At 37.3% G+C, this 15,479-nt stretch overlaps 1 protein-coding gene across 1 annotated transcript in view; it reads left to right on the forward strand.

The window, feature by feature from the left end:
- The window catches only part of PGAP5 (Per1-like protein PGAP5), a 291,616-nt gene that overhangs the window by 212,792 nt on the left and 63,345 nt on the right, over nt 1–15,479 (forward strand). Inside the window, exon 6 of the mRNA XM_090382931.1 lies at nt 4,507–4,575. Coding sequence (XP_090239057.1) covers nt 4,507–4,575 — 69 coding nt within the window. The remainder of the gene's footprint in view (nt 1–4,506; nt 4,576–15,479) is intronic.

Below are 15,479 nucleotides of genomic sequence, written 5' to 3' on the forward strand. Positions count from 1 at the left end.
ACAATAAATCACCTTTTGTGCCCTTAAAAAATGATATCTGCCCTACAGTGTCATCAACTTTCGCCCTTGTTCCACCTGTCCTTTTTGCATAATACATTCCCTGTCTCCCTGACAATAGTGTCACCAACAATAATTATTTCCTGTGGGACCAGTGCATTCTTGCCTTGGAGATTGCTGCACTGTAGTGAGCTCTGGCATTGAGTTGGGCAGCTAAGAGCTTGATGGGCCCCTCATAATAATGCCATCACAAAAAAAGGACATCCATTAAGAACTTGATGGCATCATCTGGACCTGAACAACCCAATTCAAATGTAAAAAACTAGAATCAGAATGGAGCTTGTGAACTTTTGGCAGCTGGCTTGGAATCTGAATATTCCTGGGAAGGGCTACCTTCAGGCTTCTTCTAAAAGTGCAGGAGTTTAGTAAACACCACCTCAAATAGTTCAGCCTAGGACTTCATGCTATATACCTCATCTCTAGACATGGCAGCATGAATCCGTAACTTCACAAACTTGGCTTCTCTTGAACTGCAAATTGCATATGTTTAACTGGAAACTTCCTAACACAGAGGTTCTTAACGTGGTGCTCGCAAGCACCATTGTGCTCTTTAAAAAATAAAATTTGCTTGTGACTGATCCTAAAATGGGTGCTCACAAGCACCTTCACTTAAGATAAAAAATTTATATATAAAAAAGTTGCTTTCTATTTCTCAACTTTCTGCAATATTCTACAAAAATCCATGCCAATCTTTGCTAGAAAATCCTTTCTTTTGTTAGTGATTGGAGGAAAATTATATATTTCGTGACATTTTAATTTCAGAAACAGTCCAAGTTTGACACATTGACAGTATTCTTAAAATTTTTTCTTATTAATTATTGTTAATTTAATATTTATTTAGTAAGAAAAATTTTTACAAAATACTTTGTTGAAAGTACAATCATTGTTGTCATAGTGTCGCTACAGACCGCGGATACTACCTCATGTGATTCTCAGTTTTTGGTTTTAACAGGTTAGAACAGGTTTGGACAGGTTTCTTTCAATTGAACTCTGCAATAGGTACTGTATATGTATAGTGCTGACTTTAAAGATGATGAAAGTGTTATAGTAAGAATTCTTTTGATTTTGTGTGCAAATGCTTAAATGTATTTTCTTTTAATAGATTTAACTAAAGTTATTAAACCATTTCAAAATGGATAAGCTTTTAACAAGAAACCGAAACGAACATGGTGAGGAAAAAATGATGCATTAACACGTTTCAAATGCAAAGAAACAAAAAATGTAAAGTATGCATGTCAGTCCTCTTTGGAATATGATTATTTGGTAATAGATAATAGTAGGGGAACTGGTGTAATTTGCTTATTATGTCAGGCATGCTTGGCTATTGGAAGTCAGATTGTGAAAGACATTACCAAACATGCCATAGGAATTTTCATGAAGCTTTTCTCAAATTTTGTGATAATAGAAAAGGTAAAATTCAAGAGAAAAAAAAAAAAAGAAACTTGAAAGACAGAAAAATATTTTAAATTTAGGTCATGCTAATAGTAGTAAAGTGTCAGTGAATGAAGTTTCATTTATTTTATCAAATATAATTGCAATGAATTCATTGCCTTACACTAGTGGTGAAATAATAAAAAATTGTGTAGTGCATCATTAGAAGTACTTGCTAGCGTCTTACCAGAAAAACAGTAAGCTACCTTGATTAGTTCCACCAAAAATATTCCTTTGAGTAATGATACAGTTTCAAATTGAGTTCATAAAATGGCAAATGTAATATTCAATGAATTATTAGGTAGAATTGAAAGTTGTGTTTTTTTTTTTTCACTGGCACTTGATGAATCTACTGATGTTTTGAGCATATCACAACTCATATGCTTTGTTCATTTGATTCTACATGATGGCATCTGTGAAGAAGTTTTTTTGGCTATTTTTCTGCTTACTGGTCATACAACTGGAAAAGATGTATATGACACACATGAAATTCCTCACAGTGCACAAAATGGATCTGATTAAACTTGTATCAGTTATTACCGGTGGTGTGCCTTCATGATAGGTAAAAACAAAGGCCTCTTGTGTTCACGAATGAAAGATCAGAAAGAAATTATAGGATGTCTTGAAGTCATTGTTACAGTCATCAACCATTTTATTGCTAAATCCCTAAATAAGCAACTTCTAAAAATATTTTTGGAAGATCTTCAAGCACTGCATTCTGATCTTATTACCCATACAGAGGTTCGTTGGCTCAGTCTTGGAAAGGTGCTCTCCAGAATTTGGGAAATGTTTGAAGAAGTAAAAACTTTTCTAATAGAAAGCAATGAAGAAAACCTTTTTTAATCAAATTTTCCCAAAGATTTCAATATTACACTTTCATTCATGGTTGACATCTTCAGCCATTTAAATGAGTTAAATTTGAAGCTACAGGGAAAAGATAAATTTGTGGTAGTTTTATACGAGGAGATTATTGCATTTGAGAAAAAACTTCAAGTGTTTCAGAATCAAGTTTTAAAAGGAGATTTGCTTCATTTTTCTACTCTTAAAAAATGTCTGGAAGAAACTGCTTGGGAGTTCCCATCGTTTGTAATGAATGTAATCAAAGACCTTAGTGACCAATTCTAAGAAAGATTTGAATACTTGAAAGAGCACCTCCGAAAATTTGAATTAACAATAAATTACAAAAATTTTGAAATCAGTAACTTGAAACAAATTTTCAATCAAAAAGAAGTAGCAGCTGCCAAGTTAGAACTTGTTGATATGCAGTCATCTTTAGCTCTGAAATGTCTTTTCCAACACAAAACTATTTTAAAATTCTGGGGTTCTTCCAACTGCAAAAAATTTCCTTTAATGAACAATATCGAAAACAAAAAAAGGACAAGATTGTTGACATCATATTTGGAAGAAAATTTGCAATTTTCTCTTCATAATGGAGAAATTAATTTCAAAGGTTTAGCATCATCTCTCCAAAGTCAAAGTTCACACTGATAAGGTAATAAATATTAGCACCCAAAAATTTTAATTGAGAAATATAATTCTTGTTTGTGTAATACGACTAAAAAATTAATTTAAAAAATGCATTTTTAATTTTTAAGCAAAAAAATTTATATTTTAATATATGGTGCTTGCATGTATTGTAAGCTGCAAAATCTTGCTCGCTTAAACAAAAGGTTAAGACCCCTGTCCTAACATATACGGCACGATTGCCCATTCTACACCGGTGTTTGAACCTTCACATTCAAACTGGTTTTTCCAACACACTGACTCCTTCTTTGATAGCCACTGGAGAAAACTTCTTGACATTCTCTCAGTTTGCCAATATAGTTTTCAAGAGAAAAACTTGACTCCATAGGCTGGAGTAGTCCATCTTTCTCTAACGTGTTGCTGTCTTCAGACTACACTGAATCTATTCACACAGGACCAATTGCCTACTTATGACAACCCCTTCAGTGACTGACTTGTCCATATGCCAGAACCTTTGCTGGCATATGGACAAGTCAGTCACTGTTGACTTATTGCTCGGTATTTGAGCTTACTTCCTGATCTTGACTGCTGACCCAGAATTATTATGCTGCATGGGATTTCTTTGTTTCTGCTGGCTCTGAAGATATTCTTGGAGTAGGTTTTTGCTAACCCTGTAGGGATAGGAAATAGTGGACCCTTGTCTCCCAGGGTGGGATTTTTCCAAGCACATAGCTTGGATATGTTAAATCCCTATGGGGATGAATGGACACGTTGTCCTTACTATTCTTCCAACTTCCCAGGGGATGCCTTATTCAACCATCCCCTTTCTTTCTGTTTTCTTCCCCCACCCTTGATTCTAAATTTCCTCTGCTTTCCTTCCTGCTTATTTCAGTGTTTTACCTGAGCTTCCTCCAGAATTCTCTGGAAAACCCAGAAAGAGGCCCTTTGTGAAGAACCTGGCATGCCTGCTCATGGTGAAGGATGGGTGGCAGGGGGCAATTGGCCAGATGTTTGCCAACCCCAGCTGTTAAATTGCCAGCCTACAACATTCCCAAACAATCCTTCACCACACTTCACTACATGGTCAGTATTGGCTTCTGCCAAGTATAGATGACACAGCAGTGGATGGGGGGGGGGGGATCCTGGAGACCACATACAAGTACACATCGATATTGACACTGTCATTTTTGTGATCGTATACCCATATTCAAAATCTGCATCCCTTATGTGTGAGTGACACCATGTCTCCATTATCCTTACAATGTCTACATTTGAAATGAAATAAAGTGAAAATTGTTTATTTTTGCTTTATTTATATTTGTATAAAAAGGTTTTCATCAGTTTCATTGAGCCGAATTTTATTTACTCTGTTTGTGAAATACTTTATATACTTTTAATTATGTAAAGTATTTCACATATTTTAAGTATATACTTTTATTGAACATTATTATTATATTCTAAAACTAATTCTGATAGTTATTCTGTAGATTTTCTAAGCACTTGACTTAATTTTACTATTCTGCTAAATATATAAAAAAAAAATTTCTGTTGCAGAAAGTTAATTACAGTAGACGTGTTCACAAATATGGGCAATTGCTGTATAGTAGACCTGTGCTATTACAGGTAATGGATTTGCTTTTTATTATTATAGACAGACAAGACAATCCATTGATCAAAGATTTTAAAATTTATATTTAAATTAATTTGAATTTAAAAAAATCTTAATCAAAGCAGTACTGTGTCATTTTATAAACTGTCTAAATAGAGAGCAAATATGAATATTTTCATAAATATCATTTTTAAAGATATATCATTTTTTGATATATCAAAAAAATATCATTTTTTGGAAAACATAGTTGAAACAGGATGAAAAGAATTAACTGTTGAAGCTGAAGTTACAGTTCATATTCTCAGTAGATTATTTATATTTATACATTTTTATTACATACAGTTTCATGAATCTGAATAAATAATTTTATAAATTTGCTAGTTATTGGTATATATAGATGTTTAATTTTAAACATTAAAATATAGGATAATGGTCTAGTAATTTCGATATCATCTAAAGGTGTTATGTTTTCCATTATTAAACTGCTATTTATATATACATTGAATAAAATTACGTGACAAACTGCTGCCTTGTACTCCTTAGTTAATCAGAATAAATAAAGATAATTTTTCATTCGGTTATGAAGTAAAATTTCTGGTAGTTTTTTCCCTGTTGATATTGTCAAATGCATTTTCTTAATCTTTGGAAATGTTGCATTTGTCTTTAGATTAGTTGCTTTGTTTTTCTAATCAAGATCTCAAATGTAATGTGATTCATGTAAAATAGCTTTTGTTTCAGTTCAGTTTTCTTTTTATCATGATGTTACATGATACAATGAAAAGCTTAGACAAGATAAAAAGTTTAGCTACAGAAAACATTTTTCTGATAGTTATTCTGTTAGTTACTGATTTATTGATTTTACAATGCTGTGTTGACCAGAATGTGATGAGTTCTTTGTGGATTTCTCATGTTAGTTTCTTTTAAACTTTCTTTCATCTCATAAAATAAATTATTGATCTGAGGCATGTTTTGATAATGAAATAGGTTTTTCTCATGTTTGAATTAATTCAGATTGCCATAAAACTTTATTCTTGTATGTACACTAGATGTATCGTATTGCGAGTGTATTATGTGACACACTCCAATATTAAAATATTATATTGTAGTCATATATGAATATTTTGCATTTATGTTTTTTTATATCCTTGGTTATTGAGAGCTTTTTTTTGCTTTAAGTTTGTACTATTGTTTGGATTGTTTTGATTAAGCAGATGAAATTATTTTAAAATTCGGCGAGTAGTTAAAGTAGTTCGATTCATCAGAATTAGCTTGAAATTTGACAGCAAATTCATGTTATCAATATAACATGAATATAATACTAAAACATAGTTGCCACTTTCCAAACCATTGTTTGAAACCTATCCAAGTCATTCCAAAATAGTAAGGTATTCTTAAATTCATCTGCAATATCAGCTGGGTTATCTAAGACTCTACTACATCCATCTGGTTTGTTCCTTTGCATAAAAAAAAACCCCTTGATTCTTTTGTACTCGTTGTTTACTCTCTTAGCCAATGATTTCTCATAATCAGCCTTTTCAAATCTGACAATTTCTGTGCTACTATTATGTGTCAATGACAGCCACTCTGATATCTCTTGTCACAGGGTTGTTGAAAGAGTTGTTAATGACAGTGTGCTAGTGCAGCAGGATCTAGAAAATTTGGGCAGATGGGCTGAGAAGTGGCAACTGAAGTTTAACATTGACAAATGCAAAGTACTGGATATGGGTAGCAATAACCGAAGAGAAACGTACCAACTGTGTGGTATTACACTCAGGGAAGTGGAAAGTGAAAAAGACCTGGGGGTAATTGCAGTCAAATATGAAGTTCGCTGGGCAGTGCAGACAGACTGCCAGGGCAGGCCATGGAGTCTTGTCAATGATATACAGGAATTTTTCTAGTAGGGAAAAGGTGGTGATTATCCCTTTGTATAAGGCAATGGTCAGGCCATGTCTTGAGTACTGTGCAGGTCTGGAGGCCTCATTTTAGGAAGGATGTAGATTTATTTGAGCATGTACAGAGAAGGGCAACAAAATTGGTGAGGGGAACGAAGGGATCCTTTTACCAAGAAAGGCTTAAGTTCTGCAAATTGCAGCGACTGAAGACTAGGCACCTGCAAGGTGATCTGATTGAGGTGTATAAGGCCTTGAATGGATCGAGCATGCTGAATTCTGATGGAATTCTTCCACTTGCTCAGATTACAAACCTGAGGGGGGGCATAAATTCAAATTGAGAAAAGATAATCGCAGAATAGATATGCAGAAATTTGCCTTTAGCCAGCAGGTGGTTAATTGCTGGAACAAACTTCCATCTGTCATTGTGGAAGTTGATAGCTTAAAGAAATTCAAGGAGGAACTGGATAAGCTTTTAGAGGGAATTAATGTGTGAAATTTTTTTTTTTTTTTTTTGGCTGATGCCACATAAGCATATGCTTGCTTTCATGCATCACATGCCTCCATTACTACTACAGACTTCCTAATTTGAAATCTCCTTTTTTTTTTTTTTTTTTTTTTGATATTCTCTAGTTTAAAATCTGTGTCTTCCATTCTGTCAAATTCCAGGGTCCTGAGCTGGATATCATCATTCTTCTCTTTCTTGGTGATTCCTTTCTACTTCTCTCTCTCTCTCTCTCTCAGGGGGTAACTTGGGAATTTTTTTTTTTTTTTTTTGGCTGGTGCAGCATAAGCCTCAGGCTTCCTTGTACCATATGGCCATTAATAATAATAATAATAATAATTCACTATCAATATTATTATAATAATAATAAATCACAATCCAAACTGATCACTCACCCAACACTCTGTTTGTGGTTCTCTAGGCACCTTAGATCACAACTTGTTGATAGTCTTTTCTATAATCAAGCCTCTCTGCTATTCTCAGCCTCCTGTCATTACAAGAATGCAAAATGGATTGATCTGTGAGATTTCTGTTCCTCTTCCTTTTGGTTGGATCACTGTTTTAAATTTTTCTATTGTAACCCCTCGATGTGTGCACTTGTGGTGAGACCACCTCCCATTGATCCTCCTGGACCTCTCAGTTAGCATCATTGAGATCCAACGTCTACAGCCATGCTAACACCATAGAACTCTTGTGAGGCACCTCAACCATAGGTTGAGGAGTGATTGAGGGGGGGCCCAGCTGAAATTCACCATTTTGGCCCCTGCTTTGACAAGATGGATGAATCTCGGGTAGTGTACCCAGGTTCAGTCTGCTAGTGGGTTTGCCTGCTAGGGTCGGCCATGCTGAAGCCATGTTCCTATCTTCATGGTCCAAGGGACAGATTCAGATTGGCAGAGGTGGCTAGGTAGTTCCGACATCCCATTCCTAACCACATTTATTTCTTGCTAGGAAGTAGACCCATTTGGACTCCGTGGTGGATGGGGAGCTCGAGCACCAAAATAAAAGCTCCATGATTCCTGATTAATATAAATTAGGTCCCTACCATAAAAATTTATTGTTGACTAAGGTGTCACCTCAGCAAAAAGACAGAACACTGGAGTTATATCAGGTTCAACATCTTGATACCTGATAATGCATTCTACAGGTAAGAAGCCTATAGGAAAAATGTCACTGTTTATCCCGAAAGGTTTGGAAGGGTTGACAGGCTCTCCTGAAGCTGTCAAATGTCCTGGTCAAAACAAAAACTGACAAACACTCAGAATAGCTTCTATGAGCCACCTGTGTTGGTGTATACCAATCGTTGTAACACCACACAAGACACTCAGTTCATCCTAAGGCATCGTCTCTCTCTATACCAAGCATTTCTATGGCCAAGTGATTCTTTGTGCAATTGAGAACATTTTACTCTCCCATGATTGAGTTTTCCTTATTTTCTCTCTTACATATTAAATTTTTCTTTTAAGTAGTTCTACTGTCTTAAAAGCACTAAGAAGAGATCCCAGAAGAAGGAAAGTACCCTTTTCTTTAATTTTTAATTAGTTTTACTAATTGTACTAACCTCTACGCTTGTTCACCAAGCAACACTGCTCCTGCCTCTTCATGGCAGGGCTGGTAATTTGGGTAATAAAATAAACCCTCAGGGCCAAAAAAGGAGCCATCATTGACTCAAATAATTTTCCACCTTTAGAGCCTTCAACTCGAGACCAGACCCTTGTGACGATACTGACTCTATTCAATTTAAATGGCTTTGAAGAGAAGCTGAATGCCATTACCTACTGAACTTCCTGGTGATACATTCATTATCCGCCCAGCCTGTGGGCAAGTTATTGCCATTCTTGATTTGGAATTATTTGGCATCTATTGCCAGCCGACCGGGCTAGCCGGTGGGTAAAGTGCCTGCCTGGCAACCCAAAGGTTGTGGGTTCGAATCCCGCCTCGGGCTTGGATCAAAGTACTGCAAAAAAAACCTTGGGAGGTGCATTATGGCCACAGAAGCTGATGCGCCAACAACTACCAAAGGGAGAAAAAAAAAAAAAAAAGGTCTATTGCCAGATCACCAAAAATGTCTAAAATGACTGCAATCCAGAGACCTCCTAATTGCCACCTCAAAACATTCCAAGAGACTGTTAAAGACATTTGGTGGGTTGTCTGTATCCATTACTCCACACAGCACCTTAAATTCATCAAAAGGTGTCATCAGTGAATGGGACCTACTTACAGTCTCTGAAGAGGAACTACTTCAGGAACTCAGCAATCAAAAAGTAATCAATGCGAAACGGATCATAACTGAAAAAGATGGAAATATCATTCCAACCAGATCTATTGTTTTAACATTCAGTACTTCAGACTTGCCATCCACAATTAAAACTGGCTGTATACAACTTAAAATTCAACTTTACATTCTGAATGCCATTCATTGCTTCAAATGCCAGAATACAGTCATTCTCACTGAGCTTGTTAAGGTGATGCCATCTGTCCCATCTGCAGTTCTAAAGAGCACACTCAAGCAGATTGCACAGCCACAACCCCAGTTTGCCCAAACTGCAAAGAAAGCCACCCAGCCTTTTCCAAAGCTTGTGAATTAGGGATAAACAGAAAGAAAATTCAAAAATATAAAAAAGAAAATAAAGTTACATTTCCTGAGGCATGCAAGCAAGTTACGTTGAGCATACCTAGTAGTTGTTCCTATGCTGCTCACACTAGAAGCTGTTTCTATCGCAGCTCAAACAGATGGATCAATTCTGCCGAACACCTCTCTGTCTAACTGAGTAAAATCTACGCTATGAACCTCTAATAAAAGATATTCCTGCAAGGAAAACTAGCAAAGAAGCTTCAATTACCCTAATCAGCATCCCAAGTGATACTTGTGGTGTTGTGTTAAAGAACAATCAAAATCTGATTCAAGCTCAAAAAAAACAAAAAATTTAATTGCTTCTAACAGTATGGAAGTGGATGATTTATTAGATAATGATGAACATAATTTTAGAACTCAATGCTAATGATACTCTGGATTCTGAATGCCCTTTTTTCCCAATAAAAGACAAAATAAAACAAGGTAGACAGAAATGCTCCACTTACAAAGAACAGTCAGACCAATCTGCCATAATTAAGCCTAAATAATGGCCAATATCGTACACTGGAAGTTCAGAGAACTAAAAAGAAATTCCAACTACTTAAGTTATTTACTAGTTCGGTTCAATCTAATAGGAGTATATCTTCAGGAAACTTTCTTATCCTCACAGACTTTGCAAAATTTACATATTACACCACGTATAGAAAAGACAGGAGCTCAGAGTCTCCTGCCCCTAAAGGAGTAGCTATGCTTTTGAAATCAAATATACCTTCCAGGCATATTCAGTTACAAACTGCTCTAGAAGCTGTGGCAGCTTGTATTTCAATTGGTATATCAATGAATCTGGTTTCCATATGTATTTCTCCTTCTAACCATTTCCCAGTGCAGAACTTGATAATCTTATTATGCAACTCCCATTTCCAATCTGTCTTTTTGGTAACTTCAATGGCAATGACTTCATTGTGGGCAATCCCCATCCATTATGGGGGTTGCCTACAATGGACACAAGAGGCAGTCGATTGAAACAGGCAGTTGATTGAATATAGGTGGGAGATCCAGAGTTTAGTATAAACTCTGGATCTCCCACCTATATTCACCTACCTACAGAATCTACCTTTGCAATGGACTTGTCATTCTGCTCACCATCAATTTTTACAAGTATAACATAGACAATGATAAATGATCCTCCGAACAGCAATCACATTTCCAATCATTTGTTTATTACAAACATGGGTATCTCTAACTCTCAAGCAATGGGCCTTGAGGTTGTCTCAGACATTCTCTCAGATATTCCAGACAAGCTGTACTTGCTACCTGGGAATCTAAAATGCTGATGGAAGTGACACTCAAGTCAAGTGGACCCAATTTTGGCAAAGTCCGGATGGTCTGTGACAGCCAAATCCTCTGCTTGCACCTTCACGGTGGTGGGACTGTTAGTAATCCTGGGTATAACCTCCATGCACAAGCACATGGCGGTTGATCACCCAGGTGTGAACCAACATAAGCAGGGGTCAAGGTGTGGTGCCCACACCACATGGAGGAATGCCGCCCCTCTGTGTTACCAGGCAGTACTAGGTGGTAGATGACTCTCATCAACCAGTGCAATACCACCACTTTGCTTATTGGAGGCTTGAAGTGGTGGAACCCATGTTTAGTCTCCAAAGCTAAGTTCCGGTCAACCCTTCCCCATCTCTTCCATCATGCAGTTTGATTGATGACTTTTGAGGTTATGATGAACATTGTGGCGAGATCCAATTTTCCTTATATTTCAAGGGTACAGCTCTAAAACGGTGTTCGCATGACGGCCACTAGTTAGGCTTCTGGATCAGCTAGTGTATAATCTTGCTACTTCTACTCTGGGAGATAGTGACTGGAGGGAGTCCGAGTAGTGTGTATGCGGGGGGGGGCATTGTCAAGGCCACGTTATGTCAAGGATCTGGGTATATTCTTACCATGTGTACACCATATCCAAAAATTTCATTACTTCATACAGCATGTCCCACCCACTTTTTCTTACTATTGAATACACCATGAATTGTCAAACTAATAGAGTAAGCTTATCTGCGAAATGATCTAAACCTCCCAAACACTTCCTAATTCATTTCACATATGTGGTCTCAGTTCTAATCTCAACGACGTCCATTTCCACTTGCAGTCTGCCAAATCCCATGTACTTTTTCAGACAGAATCTCAGTTATCAGTTGATTCAACTACTGCTGATCTCAGTTGCCCAAATTATTCGCTGTATGATTCCTTTTGCCTCAAGGGTGGTACTTGTGCATATGTCTGTTCCGATATTCCCTGTCAGAGACTTGGTAATTTGGAATCTCCTCTTTTCGATCTTCTCTGGCTTAAAATCTCTCTACCTCATTGTGTCAAATTCATCTGTTGTCTCTACCATTCTCCCAACTCCACTAATCACTTGGATCTCTTTGACTTCCTCTCTTTGCAACTTGACTTTCTCCAGTCCAACTTTCCTAACAGTGAGGTAATTTTACCTTGGTGATTTTAATGTTCACAACTTCAGCTGGCTTCCATTTTCTAGTCACACCAATCCAGCTGGTTGAGATGCTGATGCTTTTGCAATTACTAATGACCTTGTGCAGATTGTTCATTTACTTACAAGAATACCAGACAATCCTAACCATACATGCTTGATCTTTTTCTCGCAAACAACCCTTCTAAGTACACGGTCGAAGTGAGAGGTCTTTTAGGCACTCAAAGGATTCTGAAGAAATTTTTTTTGAGAAATAAGCAGAAACATTTTGGTTATTCAGTCCCCTATCAAATAACTGTCAATCTATTAAATCTGTTTGATAATCCAGTTCGTTTGCAATTGATTTTCAGTAGCATGTGAGGCATACTGATGTTTGTCAGTGCTTCTTGATAAAATTATTAAAATTGTCAGTGTCCTTAACTGGATTCATATTTACTCACAATATGCAAGTCCATTTCGATATTCCTGTTGACTCGTCTCATTTCTTCGGCATTATCCTTAAATACCTTTACTTCATTTAATACATTAGTTAACTTTTTTTCTTACGTTTATTGCTCCTTTTCAAAACAGGATATTTGCTCTTAACTGAAGTAGGAATGCCACACAGAACTCTCTCCTCCTCCAAGATAAACACATCTACCACTATTTGTCATAATAAAGTTCTCAGGAGTTCTGCTTCTTGAGGAAGTAAAGCTCTCATCATCTCAAAATCCATGATTTCCAGAATTACAAGATGTGACTAGGGTCTAAAAAGAACATTAACAATCAAAGGCATATCTAGAATACATTTCAAAGGCATATCTACAAGGCTGTTCTGCTCCCTCCTGTCTGCTATGTTGCAGGTGCCCGGTGCCATAGAGTAATCCTCGAAAGAAATAGATGAAAATTGGATACATTTCAAAGGCATATCTTACTCATCATCACCAGGGCATACTGCACTTCAGGTCCTGATGGGTGTACTCCCCTGCACTTCAGGTCCTGTTGGGTGCACTCTCCTTGCATATGGAAGTGATTGTGAGAGGTCTTTTATACCACCATAGGAAAACTCTGCAAATGATAATCATGGACTATGTTCTCAACTTCACCAACAACCAGAAACAGGAAAGGGAAAAAACATTATATCCTACCTCCTCCATATGGCAGTCGGACTGGACTTCTTCTACTAAAGAACAAATCACCCTCAGATTTGTACCCAATGTCTCGATGACCTATCCGAACCTATCACCATGGTACGCTCCTGGCCTGTATATTAACTGGCCATGGTTCCTTCAAAGTAAAGTTGACTGAACTAGGAATTGATGATAACAATCTCTGTGTTTTCAGAGAAGACAAAAATTGGGAGCAATATGCTATACAACCGCCACCTTTACCATGCCCCTAGGAGCTGCATGCTCACCTCTCTACTGTCTCTTCCTCATGGTGAGGAGTACCATCCTTGCTAATGAAGATACCTACAAACAGCTCTCAGCCTTTGCACAAGCTGCTTTTGAGATCGGAAGGACAGTTCCATCACAGCTCGATCGGAAGTAAGACCAGTAAACTAACAATTAAAGGAGCTCACTTGGAGAATTATTGAAAACAGCTACAAAATGGTGACTCTCTCTATGCAGGCACTCTAGCCTTGCAATTCTATCAACTTTTCCTCTGCCTACTGGGAGAGGAACATTCCAGAACAGCAGGTAACTCACTCTTCATCCCTCATCTACCTCAACTGAAGGACACCTTACTTCCTTGTCCTTCTATCATCCTCCCGACTATGAATTCCACTCTCATGCTGTCAACCCCCACTCATCATCTTTTTTTTAATTTTTTTTATTTATTCTCCATCTAGAAAGCCCAGGCAACCCTGGCGGAGACCAGCCAGAGTATGGTGGGCAGCCTGGCTCACCTCGCAGTGGTGGTTGGCAACGTAGGGTCCCACTAGGGACCCTGCGTGAAGCAGTCAGGCAAAACAACAGAACAGAACATGATACTACATAACCAGACACTACACTTTTCCTGGCTTTTGCAGTAGTTCTGCATTTCATCACAAAGTACATACAAAGCAATGGATCAGATGTGGGAAACCACCAGTGGCACCTGAACCCAAATACCATGCCACTATGCAGTCAAGTCATATGAAATTAATGATTTTGAGATTACAGGTGACTTTTTATTAAAAAAACTTTTGAACATAAAGGAAAGTAAGGCTCTCAGAGTTGATGGCATATATCCAGTAATTTTGAGGAAGATGGCCAGAGAGTGTATTGAACCAGTGAAGTTAATTATGAGCACATCATTGGACTTGGGAGAGTGCCAACCAATACATAAAGGTGGTTCTAAGAGTGAAGTTGGTAACTACAAGCTGATTAGTCTGATTTGAGTGGTAGGGAAAATCTTAGAGACAATGATTAAGAGTGCAATCCATGGTCATTTAGAAAGAATTGGCATTCTGAAGGATGTACAACATGATTTTGTGAAGGGAAAATCATGTTTTCCCTTCACAAGCTAAGCTGTTTTGACAGTTACTCATAAGCTGGATGTAGGGAACAATTTCGACATAGTTTATTTGGATTTTAGCAAAGCACCTTGTCTCAGTCCCTGATGAGAGGTTACGGTATAAGCTGGTACATATTGGGATTAAGATGGACTGCAGGGGTTGAAAGCAGAGACTTGTGATCAGTGGAGTTCTCCAAGGATTAGTTCTTGAACCACTGGCATTTCTGATTTTCAGAAATGACATCGATGAAGGGATGAAGTCTGTGATGTCAAAATTTGCAGACTTAAAGATTGGGAGAGTGATTAATGATCATTTCCAAGCAGCACTCCTTTTTCAAAAGGATAAAAGATGTGATGTCAAAATTTACAGACCAGCCAAAGATTGGGAGAATTGTTAAAGCCAAACAGCACTCTTTCAAGAATGGTAAAGTGACAGTTATGATTTCATACAGCAAAATGCAAAGTCTTGGGGAATAGCAACCTCAGAATAAATTATACACTTGGCGTGGTTGAATTAAAAACAAAAGAGGAAGAAAGTGATCTGGGAGTTATGATATGGGCAGATATGAAGTTTTCTGAGCAGTGTAAATAGGGTGCTGGGAAAACCCATGGTGATGAGTTATTGAACATTATCCTGTAGAAATAGCGAAGTCAACCCACTGTATAAGGCAGTTGTAAGACTATGTTTGGAATACAGGTCGACCATCACTAATCCAGCAGCATTGGGACCGGTGGGGTGCCGGATTAGTGAATTTGCTGGATCATCAGTGGTTATTTTAGCACATAGTTTACCCAACAGCTAACCATCTCCTCCTACCTTTAACACTTTGACTGCCAAGCCAGTTTAAGAAAAAAATTCCCCAGGGGCCAAAAAATATTTAGCAAATAATTTGATTAGTAATTCTAAAATAAATATTGTAATGTCAGTGCTGTAATTTTTTCGCTTAAAATATATAAAAAAAAAAGACTTTTTT

Source organism: Mastigoproctus giganteus, chromosome 10 (assembly GCF_048544385.1).
Source record: "Mastigoproctus giganteus isolate SK-2022 chromosome 10, ASM4854438v1, whole genome shotgun sequence".
Lineage (NCBI taxonomy): Eukaryota > Metazoa > Arthropoda > Arachnida > Uropygi > Thelyphonidae > Mastigoproctus > Mastigoproctus giganteus.